At 32.2% G+C, this 15,625-nt stretch overlaps 2 protein-coding genes and 1 long non-coding RNA gene across 9 annotated transcripts in view; 1 reads left to right on the forward strand and 2 right to left on the reverse strand.

Annotated features, from left to right (window-relative positions):
• The first annotated feature begins 94 nt into the window (after positions 1-94).
• Positions 95-11,894, forward strand: LOC125503575 (G protein-activated inward rectifier potassium channel 3-like). 6 transcript variants are annotated; one of them, XM_048664269.1, is made up of 8 exons: positions 95-366; positions 3,952-4,271; positions 9,369-9,553; positions 9,614-9,882; positions 9,988-10,185; positions 10,237-10,411; positions 10,525-10,743; positions 11,571-11,894. In XM_048664269.1, the coding sequence occupies exons 2-8, from the start codon at positions 3,997-3,999 to the stop codon at positions 11,708-11,710; spliced, it is 1,461 nt and encodes a 486-aa protein (XP_048520226.1). In that variant the 5' UTR covers positions 95-366; positions 3,952-3,996; the 3' UTR covers positions 11,711-11,894. The 6 variants fall into 6 exon arrangements, with proteins under 6 accessions (XP_048520226.1, XP_048520225.1, XP_048520224.1 ...); XM_048664268.1 differs by lacking the exon at positions 95-366 and adding an exon at positions 704-1,380; XM_048664267.1 differs by lacking the exon at positions 95-366 and adding an exon at positions 2,927-3,062.
• Positions 2,036-2,830, reverse strand: LOC125503581. Its single transcript, XR_007280976.1, has 2 exons — positions 2,745-2,830; positions 2,036-2,690 (listed from the first exon to the last, which is right to left on the reverse strand). It is a non-coding gene; the product is annotated as an uncharacterized LOC125503581 (long non-coding RNA).
• Positions 11,895-14,081: 2,187 nt separating the features above from the next.
• Positions 14,082-15,625, reverse strand: part of LOC125503539 (integrin alpha-PS1-like) — a 72,469-nt gene continuing 70,925 nt past the window's right edge. For both annotated transcript variants that reach the window (XM_048664110.1, XM_048664111.1), the window contains one exon: positions 14,082-15,372. In XM_048664110.1, the coding sequence (XP_048520067.1) occupies positions 15,151-15,372 (222 nt within the window). In that variant the 3' untranslated portion in view covers positions 14,082-15,150. The remainder of the gene's footprint in view (positions 15,373-15,625) is intronic.

A 15,625-nucleotide genomic window follows, 5' to 3' on the forward strand; every position in this document is an offset into this window, starting at 1 on the left:
TTTTGCTGTTGAAATAAAAAAGTATATAAATAAAACAACTTGATACCGATAATCGAATCGAACATAATATTTTGAAAAAACAACTTACATTTAAACGCATTATTAATTTATTCAATAACATGCAAAGAGAGACACTAGTGTTCTTCAAATTTCAATATAAACATTTGCTAGCCAGAAATGGTCTCATTGCAGTTTGGGCAAAAATCGAATGGGGCTTTGCATCTTTGTATAGTTCTTTGATTACAAGTGTTATCGGTAGGTGCAAGTGGATGAGGATCAGGCGGAAAGTCATCATAATAACCTGGCGGTCCTTAACCAGGAGGGCCAAATGGTGGTGAAGGTGGTGCAGGAGCTGGAGGACGAGGTGTAGGAAAATATATCAAAATATAAGGAATGTGTATCCATCGTTAGGGCTGGTAGGAAATTGAAAATCCATTCCTCTGCGTCCATCATCTCCTTTAGCTACTGGAAGAAATATACATGTTTTAGTACGAGCTTGCTTACTATTACCAATTGAATTTACATTCCTACCTATCCAGACGACTTTGATGCTGGAATCTGATATTTTACAAAAATGTATCTAAATGGTGTTTTTTGCTTCAGAAACCTTGTTTCTATGAATGGCAAAAAAAATGTTGCGCTTCGGCTGCGTGAATGAGAAAACATCCAAGTTGCAGGAAACTATTATATTTGATGTAAATTTAATTTGTATTGATTTTTATACTAGTCTCACCTTTCAGAAAATCATTAAACAAAAGTATAACCAGGCAAATGCGAAACTGTGCATTTTAAAGCTTTTCAATCTATTCTATAGCATTTAATCACGTTGTGTCTGCAATGCAGCGAATTTCGGACTTTTAATAGTATTAGTTTACCCTAAGTTGTACAAAGAGTCGTTACATAGTATAATTTTACTGTAAAAATCGAGTTCTTCTGATCAATTAATACCGAAATGATGCAAAAATCGAATGTTAATTTTTTTCGATTAAACCTTGATTGAAACTATGGTGTTGAAACCTGAGCATTGAAAATATTACTTTTGTGGCAAATACTCATGATGACCGAAAAATGCAATGATTTTATGATATTCATTTAAGCAAGCAACAGATTTTAATATCGATGGGTAATTAATATATACAAATTCCTACCATCTCACATAAACCAAACGTAAAACCGCGAACAGACACCTGGTGGTTTCTAAGATATCATCGCGTGTATTTCATCTAATCCATATTTGCTCAGATAAGGATTTTAGAATATTTTTCACGATTCATATCAGTTAAAACACACATTTTTCTGTCTGTGGACACATTGCAGCCGTTTTTTATTGAGTTAAAAGAGTGTGCAAAGAAACATGTTACAATTTGTGAAAGACACGTGGTAAGTAGTCGCCAAACCTACCGATAGGTTGATAATATTTCAATTATTATTAATGAACAAAGGTTATTGCGCATAATAAATTAAATAATATGGTAGAACTAGACAGCAAACTTTTCAAAGAGAATGCCACATATTTTTCATTTAATTAATTTTAATTAAAGCTTGGTGAAAAAACAGAATTTACATTGTTCAGTTTTTTATCAGTGATCTAACTTCTAACAAATTTACACTTTATTGGCGGGATTTCAGCACCCCAGCAGAGTTCAAACTGTTATTAAATAAGAGCCATCACTTAAGTGGTTTTTTAGCTTTAAAAAAGCTTGAAAAATTATTTATTACAGTCTATTTTCAAATTTATGGTTTAAATTATTTAGCAGAACAAATTCTATATTCTGTTCTTATTCTCAACTTTTGCCTTAAGGCACTTTTTCTCGCCAAACGTTTTCCAGATACGCTTTTCTGCAGGTAAAATCCACTGACAATAAATTGTCTTCTTAAGAACTTATGGGTTATTTTAGTTGCGTTATTTTATCTTTTTCATAGTGAATGTTGCTCGGTTAAATTATTACAAAATTATTTAAAAAATCATCATCGTTTCTCAAACTATCCGTACAGTAACGTTTTCTGCAGTCATTATTTAAAAATTAAGTGACACTTTTATCGGAACAGCTATTTATATTTCTTTGAAAATCAATAGGTATGATGCGCGAGTTAATTTTACATCATACGTACAATTAAAATATGCCCTTTTCTTTAAAATAAAATTGAAAAAAATGGCTTTTGAAGGACTAGACATTTTTTAATTTTACTTCTGGCCGAAACATTTGTGCCATTTTTATCTGTTTTGTAAGACTGTTTGAACCTTTTTCGCAAATAATGAGAGATTTTTTGTATTTGTGTTTTTTCTTTCACAATTTTTTTTACGGCAAATTTTTTTCGAACCTGTTTTATTATGAGCTTTGGATCAGCCACAACCATGTTTAAAGATTTTAATGGCCAACATCTACTAGACTGTGCTTAAATTGCTTGTTATCTCAAATGCGTGCGTATGTTTAAAATAAAATCGCTGCCATGTGGGCAACTAAGAAATGATTTGCAGTTGAAAACCCAGCTGTAGACGAGTATTATTCTTCTGAAGGATTTGTACCCCAATATATACAATTAAACGCTCAAAAATTAACATCGGCCTGCCATTTGGTGCGGTATCTGGTCCGGTTCGAAGGACCAAAATGTTTAATTTGCTCGGTGGTCCAAATATAGTTGTACCCCTCAGAACAGCATAGTATCTGTTTATGACAAACTTCCTTAGCCTATGAAATGATATAATTTCAACAGATTGAGTGTGTAGTTTAACATATACCTACGAATTGCATATAGTTTTCTTAATTGTCTTCTTATGTTACTTTCAAGCATGCGATAAAGGAGGATATTAATAATTGATTCATATCCTACAATTTCCATTTCCAGATAAGCAATGTTAATGCTGCTACTTTAAAGCCAATCACTATTAATCTAAATTGAATAATCGTCCAATAAAAACTCGTTTGGCTATCAAATGAACATACGTTTGCATTGAGGTGCTGTTGTGTTTAGGTGCAGCGGATTAATGTTCATCAAAACTCAAAAATTGATGCTCAAGCTGTTGTGTTGAAACTATTTGAGGTCGTGATGTTACAACCCAGGTTGAGTACAAAATATAATAAATTACATTGCGACAGCAATTTTTTAGCACGCTAATGAATTTTGCGGTTTGTACAATCATAAAATGTTTTTTTTACCAAATTCTGATTAACCGATTAATTTTTGATTGACAATTCTGACAATCTAATTGAAAATTTCTTTGGGGTCAATTTGTAAGTTTCAAATTGCTGGTAATCTGACTAACCATTAAATTTTGAATATTATTTTTATTATTTCTTCGATTTGAGAGAAGACTATTATTAAACTCTAGTCAATAGCTTTAACGAATACCCAACTTAGCATATTTTTTGTAAGGAAACTACTTGGCATTAGACTGTATTATTTAATTAGACAATTGCTCCAAAAACATTCCAAGACGTTCAACGCTGTACGTTTCCGGGTTTAGCCACTTGTGGTTACGTAAAAAACCATCAAAGTGATAATAATTCAGCAATTATCAATTTGAGTCAATGCAAACACGTAGCGACAATTTGCCAAAATTTGCGAAAAACGTCCAGAAAATAGCTAATGTAAATGATGAAGGAAATGGACTTGATGCAGTTGTTAAGTCGTTAGGAAAAAGCTGGGTGAGGGTCAACACAATAGATTAATACGATGTTCAAATAAGTGTTAGCACAATTGGTTAGTGTCGCTTGTAGTGTCGATTTGAATATGGCCGGTGTGGGTTTTAAAATGATTGTAAGTGACGACGTAAGCAATTGGTGTTGAGATTTAATTTTATTGAGCCAATTCTGCTGTGAGACAGTGCGACTGCTTTAGTCGTTCTTTAATCCCATCAAGTATTATGAAGTAAAACTAATGTAACTGTAGTCAACATCAAAGTGAATGGTTGCAATGTTAGTGTTCTGCTAACTTGAAGATTCCTTTCAGCTAACATGATATTTACCATCACTGAAAGGAACCGAGTCTCAAGCCATGGCAAAGACAATCCATCGACAGGACAACATCCAAGAAGAGGGCACACCGATGGTGAACAATAATAATTCGAAATGGATTTCGTCCAGATTTCGGATCGGTTCCAGTACTCCAGATTTGCCAGCTTTCGGCGAAATCAATCCAAATGCTCCGGATGAAAACCCCTTTGAATTTGGTCAAAGATTAGCTAAGGTCGGAACTGAAGCAAGCCTGGCCAAAGCGTCAACCTGCGATGGCTCTTTGTATAACGGAATTCAGCGAACAGATGAATCAAGGTGAGGAAATTGATTTTTTGCTCTGTTGGATTATATTGATCGACTTCTTCTGCTTAAAAACAATGAGGCATTTGATTAGGTATAAAAAAAATTTGGTTGAGTAAAAGAATAGTTAAGCGAAGATTAAGGGGTGAATTCTGAAAAAGTGTGAGTGGAAACAGGAATATTTTTCTGCTCCCTCACATCCAACCGATTTCTCGAATCTAGGAATATGGACTCAATCTAATGGGAAAAATATTCAAATTTGGTTTGCAACGTTTTATGTAAGTATATTGATTAATTTTCCAGTATATAGTAAGCTCTTAGATGTCTACCTTGAACTTTGAACTTGAACGAAAGAAGGTTTTGGAAATTTTTTCGGGGTTTCCTTCCAAATCCTTCTACAATAATTATTGTTAGGTTTTCCCTAATCAAAAATAGAGCAGGCATGTCGATTTACAGGAAATACATTTAACGGGGTGAACGGGATTTATACATACACCGCTCTGGAAAAAAACAAAAAAAAATGGTCAGTCAGTATAAAAAATTAAATAGCAGTATCAAATACTTTCATTTAAAAACTTACGTTTCTTTTTGAATCAATTAGTCTTTCTACATTACCCTATAAGCTTCATCTTCAAAAAATATTTAAAAATAATTTAATCATCATCATCATCATGACGAATCATGATTTTTTTTATGAAACTCCGGAGTAAATATATTATTTAATGTATTTTATTTTCTTTTTTTCTTTACAAGTTATTCAACAGAGAAAAAACTGATTCAAAAAATCAAGTGGAATGCGCACACTTTTCAGCTTAATAGTCGATTAGAAGATTCAACAATTTTAAGACTGATTTAATAAATTAAACAGCACCAAAAATTCCATTAAATCAGCTCGCATCAGTTATGCATGTGACTCTCATCGCAAAAATCGAGCTTGTGATCTAACACTTAAATTTTATATGATATAATAGTGCTGAAAGATAATTTGAATTGAATTGAAATGATTGACTGAGAAAAAAAGTGAATTTTAAAGAGACAAAATAAGCAATTTGAACTGGATCAACGAATTTTAAGGAATATCATACGGAAGATTTAAGCAGGCGGCAATCTAGTGAGATGGATAATAATGATAAAAAGGCCGAGAAAATATTAACATACCCAAATAAAAAACACATGTGAAAAAATTTTCACTCAAAATTGATCAGCCTTTTTTGCCTAAACAAGTGTTCAATCATATTGTTATGTTGAGTAGTAAATGGGTAAATAAATACTTTGCATATATGAAGTTACAGTTGCTATTTGCATATCAGGGGCAGTTTTATCCAGTAATCACAGGTAACGGAGCGTCTGACGCTCGATCACATTATAATTACAAGTAAATAAATGGAAAATCTGATGATAAATCAAAGATAACCGTTGTCATGTTATATATAGCACTTGTAGAAGTTGAAAATTCCAAAAATCTTCAGTTTTCTTTCCGCCATCAAGCTACATGGATCGAATGAAAACATTCAAGTGCTAACTAATGATGACTGCTATTGACAAATTAATTGTCGTTAACATACGAGTGCAAATTTATGATGCCTTGACAAGTTTTATAAAGGCCAATATTTTCCAAAAAACCGTTCAGTTCGCGTAAGATTGTAACGTTTCGACCAGAGTGACAAATTAAAATGAATGTGGAGTGGAACCCAAAAAAATTTGCCGAAATGGAGCAGGCGTATGATAAGAGATTTTTGCTCGATACTGAAAGGAGTTCACCTAAATCTCCAAATGGGGAACTCACACCAGGAGTTTACTATTATGGCAAACCCACTTTTTCATATTCCAGTTCACCTAGCAGGTATTTTACAATTTTAAATGCCAATAATATTAAATAATAACACTTTAAATTACATTATTTTCGTGCTCTTTTTTTGCAAATTTCGCTTGAGGATTGTAAAATTAGCCAGCAAATTAAACCACGCAAACTCTTCCGAACTTGTACATGAACAAATGTAAAAGTGTACTTGAGTACAACGAAAAAGAAGCAACGGTTTGAGTTGGAAGCAAAAGCTTGAACAAACTTGGATTTCTTGAAAATTAATCTCTACAAATGGAAGAAATGAAGACAATTTGAGTGGTACATAGAAGGTTGAAACTTTGGAAATAGTTCAGCTGGTTACGAAACACCAAACTGTATTTCTTTGAAATGTTAAAGTAATCATTTACATACAATTAAAAAGTTCAAAATGTAATTAGTTTTTGACGAATTTAATATTCTTCCGTTTTCAAACCTTTGTCTTCAAAGAGAACCTTGAAAATAAACATTTATCACCAAAATCAGGCCATTGTCATTCTTACACCTAAACTGGTATACAACACAATGATAAGAACTACTTTCATCTTATCAGCATTTCAATAGTAGCTTACAACCTAGATAGTAGCTGTTTTGTTGAAATAACCGCAATTTTCCACTTGTATTCACTTCAACTCTGTGTGCAGTTTTCAACTTAATTAAACCTGGATACTTAAGCAATAAATAATACATTATATAAATTGAGTAACAAGTGAATTGTAATTATTTTCATTGAGTAGTGTGGATTGTTTCACAATATCTACGTACTGTCTACTTGTAATATTGCACTCAAAATTGATTGAAATATGTACCTACTATAGTACTTAGAGCATCTACTTATAGTCAGCAAATCTTAAAAATGCGTTCATTTTTGTTAAAATAAAACAAGAGAAATACCTTTTGATATAGAAAGTTGGTAAAAGTGCTTTGCTTGACTTATTTCATTTGTCTTCCCTTAGGATAAAACGGCCTAATTGTTAAAAAAACAAGCTGCTTTACTCTTCTGCTAGCGACAAGCTTAAGATAACACATGATCTTTACTGAACGTCAGATATTTGCTCAATAAAATGTGAAAATATCGAAATAAATTACAATTTTAAATGTTTACTTTTTTTAAGAAATTTTAAAAGCACACAAGGTAATAAATCGATCATAAAAGTGAGTGCAAACAACTGAAAGGCAATTGAATCTCGGCAGCATAATTTTAATTGTTTCCTGTATGTATAATTTTATGATATTTGTTGCAAATTTTAGTTGCAAAGTGCTTTTGCGCTTTCTTTGGGTAACAATGTTGCGTCGTTAGCCTCACAACTTCATTGAAAATTACCAATATTTCTGCCAGTATGTATTGGATTATGGATATCGTTAAAAAAATTAAAAGGTATAACTTCATATACTTATATTATTTAATTAAAATTAGATTTATGAGCTACATATTTTTGAATTTTCCTTAGACTTTTAAATATAACTTTTGTGATTGTGAGTGACTCGGTACTACCTGGATTTCCAAATCTCTTTAAATTTTGCTAATTTCACAGTTTCAGAAAGAGACTCGTAACAAGTAAAGAATTTTCTAAACTTGACTAAACCATTAAAAAATGAGTACTCACTTATTAGTACCACTTTTGCGGTTTTAGGTCATGAAACTCCCAGCTTCCTAATTAAATATTTACTAAACAATCAGAAATCTATTTAATTACATTTTTCTCATGTTCAGTTCACAGTCGATTACCTTATTATAATCCTATCAGAAAAGTAGATAAAACTGTGATTACATCAAAAACAATTTTAATCATCCCAATTAGCAGTTTTTCAGTTTTTATTCGAGGTAATTGAGAACGTTGTCGTTAATGCAGCTCCAATGTGAATAAATAGAACCAGTTAGACTACATGGGACTAGTGATTGTGCTATATTTTTGTGTTATAGTGAAACGGTATTAATTGGCTATTGATTTTAATATTTTTTAAACGAGACGAGGTAAATAGTGATTTGTGCAAATTTATGGTGCGATTTAGAGATTAAGTCGAGATCGTATAACGTTTCGCTGTTCAAGTAAAAAGTGGAAATTTTCAGCACAGCAAATACAGATTTTTGCATGTGTGTAACCATCAGGTCGCTATTTAGAGGCCTTCAAATGTTCAATGTTAATTTTATTTCAGAAAATAGGCAGCGTAGGCTTTAAGTCACTAAGGTAGATTTCAGTGATTATTTTATATAATTCAACATCGAAACTACTTAGATTTCCTTGGTTTTTTGAAATATATTTTATGCTTAAAATATTTGGTGCCCATTTAAGTTTGTATGAGGATTCAGTAAGATTTGGGTTTTGGGAGGTTGGGTGGGATTTCGCACCTATCACTTGAAACTTGGTGAGATTTTCGGGCTTTTAGGCCGCCGTTGAAAAAAATACTGCTTGACGTTTCGCAAGCACAAGTGGCATGCATCTTCAGAGGTGGTTTGCTCGAAAGTTAGCCGTCAGTACGGTGTAAGATTTCGAGCAAACCAGGTTGTTAGAACCAAAAATACATTTTCTACGAAGAATGTGTCAGCATAATTAAATAGTTGCATGGATATAACGGATTAAATTTTATTACATTTAATACTCGAGATTTATTGAACAAAAGTTGGATTCGATTCCATAAACCAGTGATATCCGAATCCAAGTTGAATTAGATAAGAGACATTATCACTTGGTCTGAACGAAAAACACTTTTATTTGAACAAAACGGAATTGCCAGACGTTCAACTAAGCAAAATTGTGCCTGAGACATTCTGTTAATGTAGGTAAAAAATTGGAAAAAAATAGCTGCAACTTTTGAATTTACACAGTAGGTGAGAGTAACGTGTGCAATATCACTAGAATCAAGTAAACTAATTAGGAAAAAAATTCAGAATAAAGCATTAATTTTCTTGAAATATAGCAACTGAAATTTCTAAAAACTTTCGCATCCCTATAATAATTAACTTGATCTTCGATCAATTATGATGAATAGGTTTAACAAAGCCATAAAAACTGTTCGTTTCAAAAACGGCAAATCATACAAAGAACAAAACTTTATGTCCTTAAAAGCTGCTCAATGCTTCAAACTATTTGAACCGTGATTTTAGAAAATGTTCAAACTATTTAACGCAATCATCGCGTAACTCAATTTTTTCATTCATTCAATTCAAATTCACGATAAAATCTTATTCCATCCAATTCTAAAGAATCCTTTTCTGAATGAAGCAAACCAGGGCCTTGTTGACGGTTTATGTTGACTGATATTTTTTGCAGGAAATCATTCAGACCCAATGCAATACGAAAAATGCGAAGACGGGCCGTGTTCAAGAACGGAGACTGCAACATCCTGCAGTCCAGAATCTCAAAGAGACGATTGCGCTATTTGCAGGATATTTTTACCACGTTAGTCGACTCGCAATGGAGATGGACTCTTACCATCTTCGCCATCGGTTTTGTAGGTACGCTGTGCCCACTCAGCAACAACCACTTATGGTGTGGATAAAACCATCGTTTTCCAGGCTCTTGGCTTTTGTTTGCCCTCATCTGGTGGCTGATCGCTTTCACCCATGGTGACTTGGAAGACGCTCATCTTCCAAATAGTCAAGCTGACTCAGAATGGACACCGTGTGTCTTGAACATTCATGGATTCACTTCCTGCTTCCTCTTCTCCATTGAGACCCAGCATACTATCGGTTATGGTGTTCGAACTACCACCGAAGAATGTCCGGAAGCCGTCTTTATTATGTGTTTGCAAAGTATTGCTGGCATGATTATACAAGCTTTTATGGTAAGTGTCGACAGTTTAAAAAAACCCAAAAAAGTTTTTTGATGAGAATGGAACTATGTAATACATGGCATGAGAAATGAATATTGATAAAAGATGTGATTTAAGGTGGGTATCGTTTTTGCAAAAATGACGCGTCCCAAACTCAGAACGCAAACATTGCAGTTCTCAAAGAACTCAGTAATTTGCCAAAGGGATGGGCAATTGTGCCTGATGTTCCGTGTGGGAGATATGCGAAAGAGTCACATTATTGGAGCTAGCATTCGAGCTCAGCTTATCCGGTCCAAGAAAACCAAGGAAGGAGAAGTGGGTGTGTTGAGTAATCAGTAATAATTTTCTAATAATGTTTCATGGTAGATTTTAAACAACTTTCAAACCGAATTGAGTGTGAACGCAGACGGGTGTGATGGAAATTTGTTTTTCATCTGGCCTATGACTATTGTCCATAAAATCGATGTACAGTCGCCGTTTTATCAGTTGTCTGCTGGTGATTTGTTGCAAGAACGTTTCGAGATTGTAGTCATTTTAGAAGGTATGAAGAATTTTTAATCTCCTAAATAATTCGATGTATTAATTCTAGCAGGATCTAAAACTTGCCCTTTTCTTAACCTATTTGTGTTAAATTCGTTTATTCTCTCTGTGTAGGTACAATAGAAAGCACAGGTCAAACCACTCAAGCCAGATCCAGTTATTTGGCCAGCGAGGTTCTCTGGGGGCATCGATTTGAGCCTGTGGTGTCTTATAATAAGGACAGGCAGGGATACGAGGTGAATTACTCCAAATTCGACAATACTTTATCGGTGGATACGCCTTTGTGTTCTGGATCGGATTTGGCGGAATTTTACAGAATTCGAGATATGCCAGGTACGAGTTTTTTATGCTAATACATGCAACTTTATTTTAACACATCTTTAATCCACAAGAACATTGCTTAAGACGAAATTTTCTATTGGCAAACTCAACAGTACTTATTAGCGGAAGTTATTTAAAAAAAAAGACCAGCAAAATTAGATAATGACGGTTTGCGTTGGTTCAAAGAAACCGCATAATGCAAAAAGCAAATTAAATTTTATTTAGAGATGCTTGAATTGATTAATTGACGCTTAATCAAATAATATGCAGGACATTTTCTTGCAAAGTCAGCGTGAAGTTGAGGTGAAATGTTTTATAAAATTGTGTTCAAAAAACGTTTCAAAAACAAAACAGTTTATATTTTTAATGGAATTTTTTCCATTTTTCTTTTCATCATTTATTATTCATCGTCCATAAGCTTACTGTTTTTTTGCCAGAGAAAATGAAACTAATTGTTCGATTAAACTCGATTTCGATTGACCTTAAAGCTTGAACTTTTCAATAAAAGACATAGTATTTAAAATACATTCTGCTAGTAACTTCGCTTTAACATTCAACCGCTTTTTAGTTTTATTTCGTTTTTAAGAATTAATTATATTTTTTTCCTCAATCCTTTTCCTTTATTGTGTAGTTCTTCAATTGTTAACCGCCCACCATACAAAATAGTAAACGTATTTGACTAACTACATTAAAATATGTAAATAAGTTTGGCTATCGTGCAGTTTAGGCTTCAACCTATTTATTATTAGGAAAACTCACAGTTTTTGGATTTTTTTTAAATAAAAAAGAACAATTTTGAAAAACATTTGCCGATCGTAATGTAAAAAATATTTTTTTAGAATCAGATAAACAGCCTGTATCAACAGACCAGCAAAGTTTTATATTAAAATCACCACCAAAGTTGATGAATCAAATGAGAATTGTTGATGTCGAAGAAGAACCGAATGAAACAAAGCCATTTCCTACCGATTATTTGTGAATATTTAACTATGTTTCTTATTTATATTCATTATTTTATTACTATTAGCGATTTCCACTCAATATGTTTAACTTTTTATTTATATTCGTTTTAGTCGTTTAAAATAAGTTAGGTATAGTCAATTGATTACTTATTGTTATCAAAAACTGGTTGTTCCGAATAAAAATACATATTTTTTATAGAAGCTTTCCATTGTTGAAATTAGTAATTCTCCACTAATCGATCAGAACAGAAACGGGATATAAATATTCTATATTTTTAACATACTTATTTTTGTTTTTATTTGTTATCATTATGGCAATTATTTCAGTTCAGAGCCGGAGAACGCGAAAAGGATTCACATTTTCAAACTAAACTTCTTATGCAACGGTTTTTTTTTGAGGAAAATACGCCGGTTGTGACTCACTTTATGTATTATTCAAAACACTGAAACAGGACAAACCATACTCAAATTAAATAAGCAAGCATTTATTATTATAATTTCCAAAATATATTTCTATACTTGTTAGGTACATAAATAATAAACAAAATAAAATTGCAAAACATCCAACTTGACAATTAATACTAATAAATACAATTAATAAGTAAATACCAATAAAACCTTAGCCATTGAGCTTCATTCACAGAGATCACCGTTAACATTTAATACTGAGTTTAGGCAAAAAATCTTCTATCACTTAAAAGATAATATTATTTACAGGAAACTATTTTGTTTGGAATTTTTGGCATCACGCACTCAATTTTGATTACTTTTAGCGAACAGTTGAGAGAGAAAATCGGTTTGTTTTCGGTTGACCATTCTGAATCCCAAATTTCTGATTCCAAGATCGGAATGCACCGACCCGTTTCGAATATGAAAACAAAGTTGTCCTGAATAGCATGCGGATGTGCGTATTGACTCCTTGGTAGAACAATCTTCGCCAAAAGCGTTCAAATGATAATTTAGGCAGAAGGTTTCGGCGAAAACCATTTGACAAACTGCAATAAATCGGACAAAAACATTTATGCTGAGAATGTACACAAAAAAATATGTTCTGGATAAGAAATCTTTGAATAATTGCGAATTTATTTTATAAAATTCTGTTAAAAACTGTTATATATTTTATTCGATTAATATTTAAATTGAATCTTTCGAGTAAATTCAAAGAACAACTTAAAATAATGGAAATAGTTTTGTTTGTTTACTGTAAAATTGATTAGATTACTTACCATTCATAAGAATCAGGAGGGCAACCAATTTCCAAACTCGCCCAAACATTTTTCAAAAACAAAAATTTTGGAGTCAACTAAATATCGAAGTACTTCAAACGCCAGCCAAACACTGTCTTGGACATTTTGAAAATGCGTCTGTGTTTTTATACTGTTTGTTTCTCAATAAGACGTTCGTAAGGATATGAATACCCATATCGAGTAACAATTTTCGTATTTTGATAAAAAGTACAGCAATAGATAAATTTTATGATCAGCATTAATCCGTTGGGATTTTAAACCGCAAATTGTGTGTTTTTGGCCAAAACGCATTTTTGTTGCCAAAATAGGAAAAAATCAATTATTTTTAGATATAAATGGTCTAAATTTGGGCTGATCCTTTAATATATCTGGGATTAATAAAACATGGAAATTTTTTAATAAAAACATTTCGGAATACTACTACCATTGCGCTAATGATTTATTATCACAGGGTGACAAAAATGCGCGTCTTTTATCTGGAGGCAATTGTTGGTCTTTATTTTCGATATTTCTTAACTTCTTACCGTACTTTTTGACTCATATTTTACAGTTAAAGTCGGAAAGTCTTACCATGATGAAAAAAGGCGATCAAAAATTGAGCAACAAATCGCCCAAGAAATGTAAACATGAATCATACAAACTAAAACCCATCGTTAATACGTGAAACGAAAATTGCATTTTTCTATTTTCGGACATTTTCGAATGAGTCAATTTGTTTTTTCTATTGGGTTTAATTTGCATTATCTATATCGTTGCTAAAAGTACCGAATTTGCTAATTACACCTCAATAAAACTTATAAAGATAAAGCAAATATACATTTGAGTAACAGATAGTATTCACTTCCTGGTCTTCCTCCACTTCATGACTTCCGAGTATTTCTTGTTATCCATGACCGAGGTACTTTTTTACATGAACTGTTTATGTATACTGTGACTCATTGGCGAATAAAACCCACATTTTCTTAATCTAATGGCTTGGATTAGGCTGGATCAAACGTAAGTTCAGTATCAATTTTTTTATATTTGATTTTTCATTTTAATGAATCACTTATTAATGACATCAAATTCAAAATATTGCCATTGGAAAAGTTATCCAAAATGCTTGAGCTTTTTGGGCTCATTTGAAATGAAACGGAACTGCTATAGTATGTACAAATTTATTTCATTATACTTACATTTAACTAACATTGAGAGGTTTTATCACTTCGACCATAATAGGAGCTATTTACAAGTAAATATATACAACAGTTACACATTTAGAAATCACCTGGATCCTTTAGTGAATTTTAATGGCAATTCAACAAAAAAATGTAAATTTGTATTTCGATTTTGATTAATAAACTGAACTTGCCAACATAATTAACCTCTTACTCTTAAAGGAACAAGTCTTTCATTGAACACAACTTTTTGTATAACTACTTGAAAAACAATCATTGTTTAGGCTTAAAATTAAGTACATTTATATATTCTAATTATTTAAATACATTAACATACAATATAACTTTTTACAATAAGTCTTAAGTACCTAAACGTAGCAATCAATACAGAATAATAATAGCAGCACCAGATACCTATATCTAAACAACAAATAAATACTTTAAATAATTGTATAGTTTCGAAGTCTATCACAATTTTAACAATGATTTCAATAGTGACTTGTTTGTATACAGTAAAGAAAAATTTACAACCATTTACTAGAGTTTTGTCAAGCAGTAGTTTATAAAAATATTAAGAAAAGTTTACACGCATATAAACGACTGAAAAATAATGTGGTAATTTTTCTTTACTCATACTGTAACAGAACGCGCATAACTTGCGACTGATAATTTAAAATAATTCAACTTCGAGTGTATTTTGAACGACAATTTATTAAAACTATTCTACTGTAATCGGACAATATAAAAATCACAATGGTTTTACCCTGGTGATTTGAAAAATCGTTTATTTTTCGAACCAACTGGGCAAATCTCTAATAACGCATATTTTTCGACGTTAATCGAGACAGAGTAAACCATCAAATCTAAAATCGCACTTGCTCTCAATTGTTTTTATCAGTTTCAATAAAACTGTAACTTTCTGTTCATTTAACTTCTTCGGTTCAAAATTTATCTCCAACTGCTTCGATTGGAAGATTTTAAATGGGACAAGTAACATCAATGGCAAAAAAGCCTCTCATAACGCCAATCACAAATCAACAGTCACAAATCGGTTCAGTTTGGTTTGATTAATGTGTGACTTTCTTCACTACTTTTTTGTAAATTACCCGAAAGCGTTTGATCTTTTGCTCGTTTTCGTTTGAAAAAGCCACATTTGTGCAGTATCGCCACTAGGAGAATAAGGAGTAAAACACCAGCTAGGACGGCTCCTCCAATTATCCACCAATTGATTTTTGAGTACGACGGGATGATTTCGGGATAAACTAACGTTTCCGCCTGAAAAATGCATAGAATTTTTGATATTTGGAAAATATTCATCGAGATAAAAGTTACTATTTGCTGTTATTGATTAGACAATGTTTATAAACAGTTCGATAAAGCAATGGTTAACTTAATGGCTGCAGCTTTCGTTTTGAAACGTAAAGAAGCGCGTTTTGGCAGAAGCAGATTAATTTAGAATTAAAACTTGTTTTTTTAATGTGTAAAGTTTCAATCAATATTGATGAAAATGTGTTAAATCCGATTCATT

Source organism: Dendroctonus ponderosae, unplaced genomic scaffold (assembly GCF_020466585.1).
Source record: "Dendroctonus ponderosae isolate FM_Combo_2020 unplaced genomic scaffold, Dpon_F_20191213v2 Dpon_F_20191213_2, whole genome shotgun sequence".
In the NCBI taxonomy this organism is placed as follows: domain Eukaryota; kingdom Metazoa; phylum Arthropoda; class Insecta; order Coleoptera; family Curculionidae; genus Dendroctonus; species Dendroctonus ponderosae.

Bases quoted from the DNA above. Each gene is read 5' to 3' on its own strand.
- LOC125503575 (XM_048664269.1), top strand. From the start codon at position 3,997: ATGGCAAAGACAATCCATCGACAGGACAACATCCAAGAAGAGGGCACA. The intron at 4,272-9,368 runs GTGAGGAAATTG...TATTTTTTGCAG, and splicing joins CAGCGAACAGATGAATCAAG to GAAATCATTCAGACCCAATG. The intron at 9,883-9,987 runs GTAAGTGTCGAC...ATGTGATTTAAG, and splicing joins TGATTATACAAGCTTTTATG to GTGGGTATCGTTTTTGCAAA.